This window comes from Gopherus evgoodei, chromosome 8 (genome assembly GCF_007399415.2).
Source record: "Gopherus evgoodei ecotype Sinaloan lineage chromosome 8, rGopEvg1_v1.p, whole genome shotgun sequence".
Lineage (NCBI taxonomy): Eukaryota > Metazoa > Chordata > Testudines > Testudinidae > Gopherus > Gopherus evgoodei.
Window position 1 is genome coordinate 52,384,100 of NC_044329.1, and position 15,942 is coordinate 52,400,041.

Below are 15,942 nucleotides of genomic sequence, written 5' to 3' on the forward strand. Positions count from 1 at the left end.
TGGGACCGGGATCGACGGTGCCGACGCCATCGGTGCCGCAGCAGGTGTCGGTGCCGGGCGATCCGACGTAGACGAGCCCTCTGGCTGCGGTGCCGTTGGCACGGAAGCAGCCGGAGCAATACGCTCAACCACGGCGCGTGCCGGGGAGCCGTCAGGCACCGGATTCTACGGCCCGTGTGGGACCGGGATCGACGGTGCCGACGCCATCGGTGCCGCAGCAGGTGTCGGTGCCGGGCAATCCGACGTAGACGAGCCCTCTGGCTGCGGTGCCGCTGGCACGGAAGCAGCAGGAGCAATACGCTCAACCACGGCGCGTGCCGGGGAGCCGTCAGGCACCGGATTCTACGGCCCTTATGGGACCGGGATCGACGGTGACGACGTCATCGGTGCCGTAGCAGGCGTCAGCGCCGGGCGATCCGACTAGACGAGCTCTCTGGCTGCGGTGCCGCTGGCACGGAAGCAGCAGGAGCAATACGCTCAACCACGGCGCGTGCCGGGGAGCCGTCAGGCACCGGATTCTACGGCCCTTATGGGACCGGGATCGACGGTGACGACGTCATCGGTGCCGTAGTAGGTGTCAGCGCCGGGCGATCCGACTAGACGAGCTCTCTGGCTGCGGTGCCGCTGGCACGGAAGCAGCAGGAGCAATACGCTCAACCACGGCGCGTGCCGGGGAGCCGTCAGGCACCGGATTCTACGGCCCTCGTGGGACCGGGCTCGCCCGGCACCGACGACGTCGGTGCCGGGCGAGCCATCTTAGACGAGCTGTCTAGCTGTGGTGCAGCTGGCACAGAAGCAGCAGGAGCAGTAAGCTCTACCACGGCGCGAGCCGGGGAGCTGCCAGGCACCGGATTCCCTGGTCCTGGGGGACTGGAATCGACGGAGCCGAAGTCATCGGTGCCTCTGCAGGCCGGATAACGCAACTGAGGCGAGCTCTCTGGCTGCGATGCAGGTGGCACGGAAGTAGCGGGAGCAGGGGGCTCAACCACGGCGCGTGCCGGGGAGCCGCCAGGCACCAGCAGGAATCGTAGACTCTCTCGACCTCGGAAGAAGGGAACGGTGCCGAGTCGACATCGGTGCCGGCGACGGTCGGTGCCGGAAGGCCTTGGTGGTACCGGCGGGGTCCGGTGCCGAGGAGGCGCTTCTGCCCGCCGCTTGAACATCGCTCCGCGCCCAAGGTGGAGGGGCAAGTGAAAGTCCCGCACCTTTTTGTTCTCGGCTTAAAAGCCTTGCAAATGGGGCACTTATCTGTCAAGTGTGATTCTTCAAACAGGAGTCATGTAGATCTCTCTTCGGCCGCGGCTTCTGGCAAGCCGGGCCCCTTTTGAAAACCCGGTGAGCCATGCATGGCTCCGGCACTGGGCTCATGGAAGGGGCTACTTCCTGAACCCCGCTAACTAAACTAACCATGTTAGCAAGGAAAACACGTATAACCATACAAATATATATATAAAAGTGTTATAACTGCATAATTATATACGAGAAAACGAGTAGCTAGGGAAGTGGAGGTCAGCTAAGCCGCGCTCCACTGTTCCAACGACCGACACGGGCGGTAAGAAGGAACTGAGGAGCGGGTGGGCCGGCAGGAGTATATATGGAGCGCCATGGTGGCGCCACTCTAGGGGGCGACCTGCCGGCCCACTGAGTTGCTAGGGTAAAAGTTTTCCGACGAATGTGCACGCGCGGCGCGTACACCTAACTGGAATGGATATGAGCAATCACTCGAAGAAGAACTCTGAGCACATTTAAGCATACCTCATTTTTCTGGGAAAGGATTCTCAGATTGCCACAACCTTGATAAACTGTTAATTATGTATTGCAACCAGAAGAGTGAAGAGGGAGCCAAACACCAGCCCTCTTGTGGCTGTACGAAGGAGATGCAAGGCACCCTGGGAGTGAAGATCTATAACTAACTCAGTGCAGCAAAAGATCAGAGTGCATGATTAGGTTTGACCCGGGCCGGCTCCAGGCCCCAGCATGCCAAGTGCGTGGTTGGGGCAGTATGCCACGGGGGGCGCTCTGCCGGTTGCTGGGAGGGCGGCAGGCGGCTTCAGTGGACCTCCCGCAGACATAGCTGTGGATGCTCCACCGGAGCCGCAGGACCAGCGGACCCTCTGCAGGGACGCCTGCAGGAGGTCCATGGGAGCCGCGGGACCGGCAAGCGGCAGAACGCTCCCCGCAGCTGCCGCCGTGCTTGGGGTGGCTAAATGGCTAGAGCCGGCCCTGCGTTTGACCAGTGAAGAAGCAATGTCAGGATAAAATGGAGGCAGACTTGTGAGAAGTATAACCTATGATAATGACTTAACAGTTGTGAGTAGGAGAGAAGAAACTTGGATAAAGCGGGGGATGGCAGAGATCCTCACAGAGATGCTCGGAATGGGACAGCAAGTACTACAGCTGCCAGTCATCACCCGGAGACAAGATCTGATTGAGAGGCCAGAGGAATCAGAAAGGACAGTACAGTTCTGGTATTGTATTGTGAGTACCTCACACACAAATCTCAGATTACTTTCTAGATAAGCTTTAACTACCATCTAAAACAACTCCATTTGAGAATTCTGCATGAAAAATACTGGTTTAATTTGTAAATCAAAACTGCTAGCTGTTTTGAGATTATTTTAAACCCCAGCTTTTGCAACAGACCACAGCTAAGTGGAGTGAAAAAGAAAATCCTTTGAATAGGTTTCAGTTAAGATTTCCAAACAGATTTCAGATTAACAGAACTACAATTAAAATCAGGGCAGGTTATTTTAGATTAAAGTAAGGGTTGGGTTATTTGGGAATAGCAAGGGAAGTTTCATGTTAATATTAATAACTCTTCCAAATTAATTAATAGCTAAGCACTGCAATGAATCACTTTCTGAAATAATCTGAGATGGTTAGATTAAATCCAGCAAAAGGGAGTCAATTTGCTGACTGTAAATTATCAAAGTCCCATGTATAGTAGTTAGCTCATATTTATTAATTCTGTGGGAAACAAAATGAATAACCCATGGAAAGTAGTTAACAGAAAATAAGGGTACTTGTAAACGAAGGTTTACTGTAGAATAATTATGTTTTTAAAGAACATTCATTAATTTTATTAATTAATGACATTTAGAGAACTGAAATCTGAGATGCTCCATAGAAATAAGATGACTGTTAACGGTAACAGGATTGTCAACTGTTGTAATTTTGGCTAAAGAAAGGAAAGCTGGTTTCCTAAAGTAGCAATCCAAAAAGGTGTGAAACACGACCCTTTCTGAAGAGTTGTTTATAAAACCTAGAACAGGGTAACCTGAAATTCAGAGTAAGAGTCCATGGGAGTTTGCTATCTTAGTCAGAGTTGCTGGTGGGAAGTCATTTCTCTAACGTTTCATGGTAAGTGGCCTGGAACAACTTTGGTAAAAGGACCTGCCACACAAGCTTGCAACCTGTTTTACCTTCTGTAGGGGACAAATACAATCTTACCAGAAGACCCCCAGAGATAATACAGCAGTGGTGCAGGGAGGGAGATGGATATGGAGACATTTGTGTCATACAACAGCATCTAAATGAGCGTTGAGACCTCCCAAAAAGCCAGTTCTTGTGCCTCTCATTGGTGGTTATATGTTAGTTTCCCAGACTGCTAATCTACCACTGATTTGAAGAACAACCCTTAGACAGGAACACAGACCAGTTTTCTATTCGCCCAGCCTGCATCTCAGCTCTTTAAGATGTTTTAGAGAAGTGGCTTTGCAGCTTTGTAATCATCTGATGAATACAAAATTAAAAGCATTCCACCTAAATGTCAGATGTCCTTTAAACAAAGTACATTATATAGTCCCAGTGCTTCTCCAGTTAAGAGAACTGGAAGACCTAATTTAAAACAAAAATGCACAATGCTATTGTCAATATATTTTCTTTTTTGTCTTTAAAAAGATACAAACCTTTGCTTAGGCTAATTTACTTAGCATATTCTTCTCTCATATGCATCTCCTGGCTTCTTATCAAAGTCCTGATATTTCTGCTTGGAAAGTCTTTCCCAACTAACCTGCTTATCTGTGGTAATGAATACTCATGCAAACAGGCACAAAATTAAATGGTTTCTTTACAGCGATTATGATAGATTGAGCCCTGCTTAATCTACATAATCAAATTGCTTCTGTGTTCAGCAATAATACCCTTTCTGCTGTCCAGGGAGCAGCCAAGGCTAAACTTGCTCTCCCAATAGCTCCCTTCTGAGAAACGCCAACTGCAGTGGAAGGGAGGAGGGTTATTTAAGAGGTAATGGAGCAGCAGATGCACGAGGTGCACCTTTAACTCTGAACATAACAAGCCAGGTCAGAGTGCAGGGTGTCTACCTCTCAGGAGGCGTGGAAATATCATGCAGGATAATAAGGAAAAACCAACTACAAGAGGTTCTCCTCAGGAGACTACCTACATTCCAATTGTCTATCAGAGACAAACCTTAAATTGACTCTCCCCCACATACATGCATTTTAAGAAGACAGACATTTCTGCTTGCCTAGCATTGTTCTAGAAGTAATGCTTCATTTCCTTTCCCTCGGTAAGAAAGCAATGTGTGTTTCCACTAGTTTTCTTATGGTGTTTACACTCTAATAGAACTGCAGAATTTATTAACAACTTCAATACTAGAATTGAAGTTTTACATCAAGCTGGCTGTCTTGCCAGTGTGTTAGGGAATATTTCTTCTTCTGTTAAGGAGAGAATTCTTAGAGCCAGGCATGCACATTACAAACCTCTCAGTTTAGAAGTTCGAGGTATGCATTTAGGACAGATGACAGGGTCAGAAGTTCTAGAGCATATCCCTGACTCTGCCATTAATTTATTGTGCAACTCATTGTGGGTAAAAATTTTCTAGACTGGCTTCTAATTTTACGTGGCCTACCAATTTTTAGGAGTTGCTGAGCATCAGCAGCTCCCACCATCTTCAACTGAGAGCCACTTTAGAAAGTGTGTATATTAGAATGTCTGTGACTCAATTTACCCATCTATAAAAGGTGAGTATACTTACCAAAACAAGTGCTCAGAGAATTAGTTCACTGATTTATCTAAAGTGTTTAAGCTCTCCAAAAGGCATGGTACAAGACCAAAGTAGTAGTAGACTAACTACTGTATGTTTACTACAACCTATTACCGCTATTACCAAAATGTACAATTTTCTGGCCACTCTAGTGTCTCAGAGGCAGTGCTCTGACAGGGAGCACTGCGCTCAGATTTTTGGGAGAGGAATGGTCTTGAACAATCTGGCCAATTATGGATTGGTATTGACAGATGCAGAAGAAACACCATGTCCAGCCCTCTTCAGATGAAAGATGATAGCTGTGACAGAGGATCTCAAGAGGATGGAAAGAGGGAACAGAAAGAAGCTCAGGGCTCCAATGATAATTCAAAGGATTCCTTCTCTGCGCGCACACACACACACACACCCTGCCACCTTCTCTTGAATCCCTTACATCAGAAGGAAGCATAAATTACTTTTTATTTCTGTTAGTTTCATTGGGCATTTGATGGGGAAATGGATGCAGATGTTAAGAATCACATGAAAAGCATTTGGTGCAAATGGAGGGAGTTGATGGGAATTCTCTATGACAAAAATGTGCCAAGCCAATTAGGTCAGCCATGATGTATGGGTTAGAATGCCAGCCAATGAGGAAGAGAGAACAATTTCACACTGCAGAAATGAGATTGCTCAGGTGGATGCTGGGTAAGACAAGGGTTGAGAGGTACAACATGAAATGGTACGAGTCACGATGCAGGTAGCCCCACTGTAGAAAAGCTGAGGGAGTATCAATTGAGATGGCTGGGCCAGCTGAGACAGAGGTGCGAGATATGTTGGCAAGAGGGTACAAAAACTAGTAGTTACAGGAAAAAGACCATAAGGAAGACCCAGAAAAAGGTGGTTTGAGATGCTGAAGGAGGACATGAAGAAGGTTGCTGTCACTCTGGAAGACGCACTTGTTAGGAATGCCTGGAGCCGTAGAACAAAAGCTGCCAACCCCGACCAACAGGACAAGGCAAAGAAGCAGCAGCTTCCATGAGCGTTTTAACTATCTGAAGGGTTTTTATTGTTCTTGGATCTCAGATTTTGCACTTTAAGTGGATACAGATGCTTTCCTCAAAGTATAAGTATCAGAACTTAAACTTGTTCCTCCCTTCTCAGTTGGTAAGGCTACTGAATTAGAGACGAGACCACAGCAACACTACAGGGAAACAATCAACTATGGGTTACGTTGGGGAATCCTGAGGCAGAGCTAATACATTGTATTTCTATGCTGCCCTTCATCTGAAGAAGCAGTTTACAAATATAAGCAAGCTAAGCCTGAACACCCATGTGAGGTAGGTAGAGTAAGTTTTATAGATAGGGATACGGAAGCAGAGAGAGTAAGAGACTTCCTCAAGGTCACAGAACGTCTGTGGCAGAGCCAGGAATAGAACTTCTTGACTCCCATACTGGGGAGACTGCCACAATACCATCCCCTCTTCCAAGCATATTCCAAGATTCATTAAAACACTTGCCATCTTCCGGGGTGCTCACGTAAGTCTGAAGTCTCCTTAGAAAAGAGCATGACATCACAAGAAAATGTAAGGGAGTGAAGAATAAGGAAACATTCTCCTTGAAAGGAGTACTGTGGATGTAGATTTCTGAATCTTTCTGCAGTACAATAAACCAAAACACACCAAGTGCACTTGTGAGGTTTGAGCAAGATCCACTGCACCATGGCAAGTGACTTGTGTTTGAAAATAAGCATGTGTGGGTACATTCAGAAGGAATAGCACTTAGCTCAGTGATAGCTGGATGTATTATAAAGAGAGATATGCGAGGGCCTCCTGGCAAAAAGCCAGTCACACTGCTGGCTGACTCACGAAACAGTCCCAGTGCAGTATGTAGAGAAGCATGGGGGGTACTACATTCAGAGGTATAATGTTGAAGCAGAAAAACCTCAGCTCTCTAGCCACATGCAGGTTTTCATAGCTCTCTTTCCAAATCAGAAGGTGATGCTCTGGTTGCCACAGGAGAAAAATATGATAATTTAAAACAAAACCCAGGGAGAAATGTGGGAACTAATGACAGACAAAATTAGGCTTCTCAAGAATGGTGAAAGACTGAATGCCAGAGCGCTCAGTAAGCTCTAACTATTGTAATAATTGCTGCGTGCACCCTTTATTTAGCTGATTTCATCGTTACTTTATGATATATTTGTTACATAAAATTTTGCATTTGAGTTGTGTTAAATACTCTAGTAGCACTCTACAACTCTGTTCAACAGTTTTTCAGCTGCTTACATTAGAGTGCCACTCAGACTAAAAGCATGACAGAAGTGAGAGAGATTGAGAGCAATGAGAATCAGAGGAAAAGGTAAGGAGAAGTAATCAAAAGGGCACAATTGATCCCTATTGTCTGGCAGATACATTGTAGTCAGAGGACAGGCTGGCTGGAAATATTGCAGCAAAGAAAAGAAAGGTGAAAGGGAAGCTTATGGATGCAGTGGGTTACTTCAAGGCTTTCACTAGTGCAGATCTGGATTGAAAGTTGCACAGTTTCTATTGTCCACTTGAGACTTCGCATCCATTTATCTACATAAGAAAGTCACCTCAAAACCTAGCTTATGATCCAGAAGAATATTAGCACCATTGGTATCCTTAAAATTAAAGGAGTCCATTTTTTCCATTGACTTTAAAATTAGAGATACAAAGTTCAGATCCAGATCCAAATTCTCTCAACACTAGAAAGTTTTAGTTTGGGGAGCTTGGTTCAGGACAATTTATTTGAAATAGTCTCATGCTATTTATTATTACGAGGACACTTCCAGTATACCGTAAACACAGATAAGCAATTGTTAACTTGCTAAAAATATTACCTTTCAGGCTGCAATTTCTCAGGTTTGTTCTCAGTCCAAATGCTCTCTTCACAAGTTTATAAAAATTCCATTCCAAGAATGAATCCTCCCACCCCAAATTAAGGACCTCATCTGCAAACACTTATGTACATGAGCAAGTTTACAGAGGTGTTTTTTTACATGTAACTTTAGAAAGCTCTTTTTAAACACTCCAGCTCAAAACCAACATATTTTTCAATAGTTATAAGCTTTAGAGTGAGAAACACACAAAGTGCAGTGGGTACACTACAAGAGAAGCATGCACTCTGTATATCTAGAACAAAGTTAACTGAAATAGTAACTGAGATAATGTAGCTGGTGCTTAGCTCAGACATGTATTAGGGTGTGAATCCCATATAGACAAGATAACATTTAAACATGCATGGTGAATTTACTTGAATGTGATGTTCCTATACAAAATTCATATAAAAAATGAAACAAGGAAATTAAATGCCAAAAAACTGTATTAATGCATCACTATGGTTGAGATTTTCAATGCACAAACTCTCTGTGATTACCACAACCGTTTGAATTTCCCAATTTTAACAACTATTACACTGCAGTTCCATTTGTTATACTCTTCAATTACTCTGCAAATGTGCACTTTTTATTGCTGACCTTGGAATATAACTGGGGAAAAAACAAAAGTGGAGCCAAACCTTCAATGACACCATCGTAAATGAATATATTCACCCTGAAGCAATCTTGGTAAAAATAAGCAGATAAACTTACCCCATCTGGCAGTGCCCTCCAGCACACAGCACTGACAAACTCATTTGTATCATCCTCTTTCCGGTCCTTGTCCAGGACGCTTTTGACAGTGTCAAATTTGAAAGTCAGAAGTGTCTTTGAGAGGCCTTTGTAGTACAGGTAGAGGGAGTTATTCTCGCTTCCTGTAAATATAAGCAAATTAATAAAATAAGTTCTAGAAATAGACCCTTGATAAGCAAGGCTTTTTAGATCTTTTACTGATTGTGTAGAGAATTATTTCAGCCTAGTTCCTGTGAGTTTAATTGCCCCCTCTACACCTCCTATCACTGATAGCTGCTGCAACTAAAGTACAGGATCACTACAGAGTGGATGTCCAGGTTACTATGTTATAATTACAAGAGAATCAATATACAATTACAACACTGTTCTGGTAAGACTTTAACCTTCTTCCATAACTTTGGCAGATACTTGAAAAGGCATGGAGCATAATTAAAGACCCCATGTGCAAATTGCACAGATGTCAGTGGAACTCAGATGGGGGATGGCAGCACAGCAGCAACATTTAGGGGGATCTTTTCACCAGTGTTGGAATTGTTTCAACTCCTAATACAGCAATAATTGGTTTAACTATCCCAGAGAGGCGGGTCCACCATTGTGCACTGCAGCAGGAGATGCAGACTTACGTAGGTCTGACTGCCAGTTTTAACAGTAGGAAGAGAGAAATCTCTGTGGAAGCTAGTTGTGGTTTTAAAAGGATTATTTAGTCTTCTAGAAAGCTGTCTGAATATAGGAAACTGGACTGGTTTGTCTATGTAGAGTGCTGTGCTAAATGACACACAAGACTGCCAACCCCCAGGATCATCCAACTGGTATAGAATCCTGACCTCCCCTAAAAGGACTTGGAGGGATTTTTTAATTATTATTTTTAAAGGACATATGTCATATTCATGCCAGCTATGTAGGGACTGTGAACTTACCTGTGGACTTTTCAGTGAAAGTCTGGTGGTTAAAGCAAATCACGTAAATTAGGCCAGAACTGGAGTAAGTGCACAATGCCGTACAGCTACTACTTTTTATACTATTCTCTAGAGCAAAGGCTGAGGGGAGAGGCTAAGAATAATCCTGCATTTTCTAAGATGTCTCAAGCAGTGAGTTCATTTTTATGCACACTTTTCATTAGAAATAGTGCAAGCCCTGAGGAGCCATGAAAACATTTCTTTGGGTGGACGCTCTACTTACCACAGGCAATGTAGTCTCCATTGGATGCCAGGCCTACAAAATTCTTCTCATTGATGTGACCCTTGAAAGAGCGCAGGCAGTGTGGTTTCCCTACATTCCACAGCTTCAGCTGACTGTCTGTTGACCTGCAATCATCAGTACAGAAAAGTTAGAATGCTACCATGAGACAGGGGACCCCAATTTGAATTGTGATTCCTTAGTGTGACACTTACAACTCTCACACAGCATATTTGATGAACTCAAGGAGGTTTTAACATGATTTCATGTCTTGCTCAAAATGAACCAGTGAAAGTATCACATTAGATTAAAGGCTGTCAAATGGGTAACTAGGCTGCACAAAAAAAACTATCCCAACAAGGTTATTCCTTTCTCCAATGCTGTTGTTAATACCACTGTCCTCCACTTCACTCATTCTCATAACCCTGGGCCATTTTTTGATTTCTTATCCCCACACATCCAAGACATTATCAGATGTTTCTTCCTCTACAATATAGCCACAATCTGTTTCTTCCTTTCTGCCCTGCTAGTGAAAATACTTGTCCATGCGCTTACCTCCCGCCTTGAATATTGTGATCTCCTCCTGTAGGTTCCCTGTTAAGTATGGCACTCACCTCTAGTCCATCCAAACCTCAGCAGCTAAAACCTCTTGTTTATGAGATGTCACTTATTTTTAAAGCCCTCCACTGCATCCCCTATTTCTCAGTCTGTCCTCAAGCCTCTGCACAGGTTCTGGGCAGGGTTAACATCTCTGATCTCATTTATCGTGTTCCCTTTAACCCACAAATAAAACTAGCCTTAACAGCCCTTTTTCAACTGACTCCAGCCTTCATGTTTTCTTTCTCTTTGCCCTCAATGCACAGAATGACCTTCCAATCCCACTGCAAAAGGCTTTACACCTCTCCTCATTCAAATTCTTCTTACTGACTCACTTGTGTCCTCCACAAACACTACCCCACATCAAGCTCCTCTATTCCATCACTATCCAAGGAAGTGGGAAAAACAAGTTAACTCAGTTCTTTGGATCTCCCAGTATTGTCCTGTCCTCATTATACCTCAGGGTTTTACAGTAATATTAAATATTTACTGTAGGTTGCATCCAGAGCCCATGACTAGAATCAGGCCCTACTGTTCTAGGTATAGGTGCAATTCCTGCCCCAAAGTTTCTTGTACAACTCAAATATTTTTCAACCCATTCCATTGCCTACAAATTGGTGGTGAGTTTCATTTACTACGTATCTTTGACGGATTCAATTGCACACAGACCATTAAGTTATCACCACTAGGACTACTTCTAACAATGCCAGCCTTCAGCATCTCACAACCCATCAGAACTAGAAATGGAAGGTTTATATCTCTGGAAAAGGGAAATTTCCAAGTGCTGCAAAAGACCACAGCTTTTCTTGACTCAGTAGTGAATTGTGAATAAAGTATCTGGTTAGTTTCTAAAATGTATCATAATTCCTCTCTCCATTAGAGTCCTGAAATATTAGAACTTGGGGTAATAATGCCAAGCAGCGGGATAAGAAAAAAAATACTTAACTCAGATTTTTTATTGCAGTAAGTGGTATACGAAGACTCCAAGATGGTGTAGTATAGAGGCTTTATTAGCACTACAATCTTACAGCTTACTCACAAGTGAGTAACATGCCAATCTAGTATGCATACACTAATCAATATATTCCCATAGACAAAAATGGTTTAAAAGCAGATAATATTGCTTCAGGGCACATCCCAAGTCACCCAAACCCTTATAATTCAGGAAGCAACAAGGGAAAAATCTCTCATTCTGTGACACCCATAGAATTATCGCCAATGGTACAATTCCTGTCTCCACAGGAACAAACATTTTTATCTCCAAAATATACCCCAAACCCCTACATACTACAACATGCATGTAACTCATGCAAACCTTATCTCAGACCTCAAACAAAGTTACAATTATAACAGATGAGGAGAGAGGTGTAGTTTGATTTGTCGGATATTTGTAACAATAGCATGAAATCAAAGTGAATGTTTTGATTTATATCTTTTGTTACTGGGACTCAGGAAGAGAGAAAATTACTTATTTTATGCTAACTGAAGGTCCTTCAAGGTGCGTGTGGCCCTTATCTGTATTCCACTGGGCATATGCATGTGCTCCATGTGACCAGAGTTGAAGAATTTTTGAGGGCATTGTCCATTGGTCTGTGCATGCACCCTCACTCTCCTCTCATGCCTCCAACCCAGGTGATAAAGAACGGAGCAGACAAAGTGCCTCTCCCGTTTCTTCTCTACGGTGAATCCAAGAATGAGCCAAAGCACAGGGGAAGAGAGCAGGAAGAATATAGATAGGGATCACGCATCTAGAAGAATCTTCAGTTACAGTAAGGTAACTTTCTCTTCTCCTTCAAGTAATGGCCCCTTTGTGTATTCCACTGTGAGGCCTGGTCTACACTACGCTGTTAAACTGATTTTAACAGCGTTAAATCGATTTAACGCTGCACCCTTCCACACTACACTGCTCTTTATATCGATTTAAAGGGCTCTTTAAATCGATTTCTATATTCCTACATAACGAGAGGAGTAACACTAAAATCGATATTACTATATCTGATTAGGGTTAGTGTGGACGCAAATTGACGTTATTGGCCTCATTATTTTACAGTAGCTACCCACAGTGCACCGCTCCAGAAATCGACGCTCGCCTCAGACCATGGACACACACCACCGAATTAATGTGCCTAGTGTGGACGCGCACAATCTACTTTATAATATCTGTTTTATAAAATTGGTTTAAGCTAATTTGAATTTATCCTGTAGCGTAGACGTAGCCTCAGTGACTGACAAGCACTACTCAAGAACAGTAACTCCTCACTTAACATTGTCGTTATGTTCCTGAAAAATGTGACTAAGTGAAACTATGTTAAGCAAATCCAATTTCCCCATAAGAATTAATGTAAAGGGGCAGGGGGTTAGTTTTGCCACTGATGTCATTTGTGCTCCTGTACAAGGAGCCCTCACCCCCTGAGGGGGAGGAAGATGCAACAGCTGATAGAGTAAGATAAAGCCTGAGATCCATTTAGAGATCTTCTGATCTAGTTTGACCTCAGACTCTTTCGGCTAAGGCGATAAAAAGTCTCAGTGATTTTCTGATTGGCTATGTCCTTTGCAGGGAAAAGGTTAAGGACTGTCGCATTTCAAGGGAGTTAAGTCTACTCTTTGTCATATGCTTCTGGTTCAGGAAAAGACAGGAAAGTGAATTGATTGGATTAGTTGAAACTCTAACTACTTTGGGGGTGAACTTAGGATGTAAACACAATGAAATTATGTCTAGGGAATATAGCATAAGGTGGATCTGCCAACAGTGCTCTCAGCACTCCCCCTCCTGGCTGAGGTGATGGCTACCAGGAATGCAACATTCATCGACAGGCGAGATATGGAACATGCAGCTAGTGGAGGCATAGTAAGCACTAAAAGAACAAGGGTTAAGTCCCACTGAGACGGTTTCCTTACTGGCAGAAAGGTTCTGATTAGACCCTTCCAGAATCTAGTAGTCAGTGGGTGAGCGAAAAATGAGCAACCATGTGAAGGTGAGTGGTATGCACTGACTGCTGCCAGGTGGACCATAAATCTTGACTTTAGTAAAGCTTTTGATACTGTCCCACATGACCTTCGCATAAACAAATGAGGGAAATGCAACCTAGATGGAGCTTACTATAAGGTGGGTGCATAACTGGTTGGAAAATCGTTCCCAGAAAGTAATCATCAGTGGTTCACAGTGATGCTGGAAGGGCATAATGAGTGGGGTCCCGCAGGTTTTAGTTCTGGGTCCAGTTCTGTTCAATATCTTCATCAGTGATTTAGATAATGGTATAGAGAGTACCACTTATAAAGTTCGTCGACGACACCAAGCTGGGAGGAGTTGCAAGTGCTGTGGAGGACAGGATTATAACTCAAAATGATCTGGACAAACTGGAAAAAATAGTCTGAAGTAAATAGTAAATTCAATAAAAACAAAGGCAAAGTACTTCATTTAGGAAGGAACAATCAACTGCACAAGTACAAAATGGGAAATGATTGGCTAAGAAGGAGTATTGGGGAAAGGGATCAGGGTGTGTCATAGTGGATCAAAACTAAATATGAGTCAACAGCATAACACTGTTGCAAAAAAGAGAACATCCTTCCAAGATATATTCACAGGAGTGTTGAAAGCAAGATACGAGAAGTAATTCTTCTGCTCTACTCTGCGCTGATTAGGCCTCAACTGGAGTATTGTGTCCAGTTCTGGGAGCCACATTTCAGGAAAGATGTGGACAAATTGGAGATAGTCCAGAGAAGAGGAACAAAAATGATTAAAAGTCTAGAAAACACGACCCATAAGGGAAGATTGAAAAAATTGGGTCTGTTTAGTCTGGAAAAAAGAAGACAGAGGGGACAAGATAACAGTTTTCAAGTACATAAAGGAGGTTGTTACAAGGAGGAGGGAGAAGAATTGTTCTTAACCTCTGAGGATAGGACAAGAAGCAATGGGCTTAAATTGCAGCAAGGGAGGTTTCAGTTGAACATTAGGAAAAACTTCCCGTCAGGATAGTTAAAGCACTAGAGCACTGGAATAAATTGCCTAGGAAGGTTGTGGAATCTCCATCACTGGAGATTTTTAAGAGCAGGTTAGACAAATACCTGTCAGAAATGATCTAGATAATATTTAGTCCTACCTTGAGTGCAGGGGGACTGGACTAGATGGCCTCTTGGTCCCTTCCAGTCCTATGATTCTATGATAAAGAGTTAATAGAAAGACTAGCTGTTTTGAGGGAAAGAGGACAGTCCAGAATAAAGCGGGTGGGGGAAGAGATACTCGCAGCTTTTGGGAATATTTTTTTTTCGTGCCCACAAAGAGAAATGCTTCTACTTGGCTAAGTAGAATTTTCTAGTGGAATCTTTGAATGCTTTGCACTGCTAGAGAGCATGAACAGAGAGTTGATGCCCATTCAAAATTCAGGCCTTGAGACAGAGTGCTGGGGGGACTGGAATGCTTGATTCCATCTTTTGCCTGGGTTAGCAGACTGGAAAAGACTGAATGTTGACTGGCAACCAAGACAACATTCGCAAGACACTCAGGGACCAAAACTGTGGGGTCAGTTGGGGACAATAAACACGACTCATATCTTGTACTGACTAATTTTCTTTAAGACAAAGAATGCAAGGTAGGGAATGCAAAATTCAGATGGTCGATCTGACCACAGAAGGAGAGCATTGTTGAGAATGATGTGCTAGGGCTCCTCCTATGTTGCACTTTCTCTTCACTGAGAAAAAGAACAGAACAGGAGTACTTGTGGCATCAAGTACTCCTGTTCTTTTTGCGGATACAGACTAACACGGCTGCTTCTCAAACTCTTCACTGAGAGGTGAAGATGTTCCCATAGAGCAAAATCACTGTTCACTAATGAGTCATGTAACTCCCACTCATAGTTGATAGCAAAGCGTCTGCTGAGGGAGTCAGCCACCACAATTTGATTCCCAAGAAGGTAAGATGCTGACAGGGTGATTTGATTGTTGATGCACCAGTTGCATAGAGTGACCACTTTCACACACAGGGGAATAGATCTCACTCTGTGCTTTTTGATGTAAAAGACAGTTGTCATATTGTCTGACATTATGAGGCTATGGTGACCTTGAATGAATAGTAGAAAGGCTTTGCAAGCCTCTTGGACAGCCCATAATTCCAAAACGTTGATGTGCACTCTGGCTTCTCGGGCTGTCCAAGCACCCTACAACATGCAGCTGTCCATGTGAGCTCCCCAGTCTAAAAGGGAGGCATTTAATGATCATCCGATTTGGTGAGGAGGAAAGGAAGGGAATGTCCATGCATACCTGCTGGGGATTCTTCCACCACAATACAGATTTTATTTTGGTGGAAACAAGTTACTATGATGCTCATGGACTGTTTGGTGGGTACATGGTTTGAAACCATGCTTGCAGGCAATGAAGATATGCTATGCCATTCGTTAGATTCTAAGTACATGAAGCCATACATCCCAGTAGAGAAATTCTTACTGGTGTTCAAGAGTTGCTCATGATCTCATCTATGAGGTCATTCATCACTTGGAACAAATCCATTGGCACATAAGCCTTTGCCATACCTGAACTGAGG

At 43.6% G+C, this 15,942-nt stretch overlaps 1 protein-coding gene across 2 annotated transcripts in view; it reads right to left on the reverse strand.

The window, feature by feature from the left end:
- The window catches only part of COP1 (COP1 E3 ubiquitin ligase), a 218,303-nt gene that overhangs the window by 50,965 nt on the left and 151,396 nt on the right, over nucleotides 1-15,942 (reverse strand). For both annotated transcript variants that reach the window (XM_030571631.1, XM_030571630.1), the window contains exons 17-18: nucleotides 9,813-9,937; nucleotides 8,595-8,755 (exon numbers count right to left, since the gene is read on the reverse strand). In XM_030571631.1, the coding sequence (XP_030427491.1) occupies nucleotides 8,595-8,755; nucleotides 9,813-9,937 (286 nt within the window). The remainder of the gene's footprint in view (nucleotides 1-8,594; nucleotides 8,756-9,812; nucleotides 9,938-15,942) is intronic.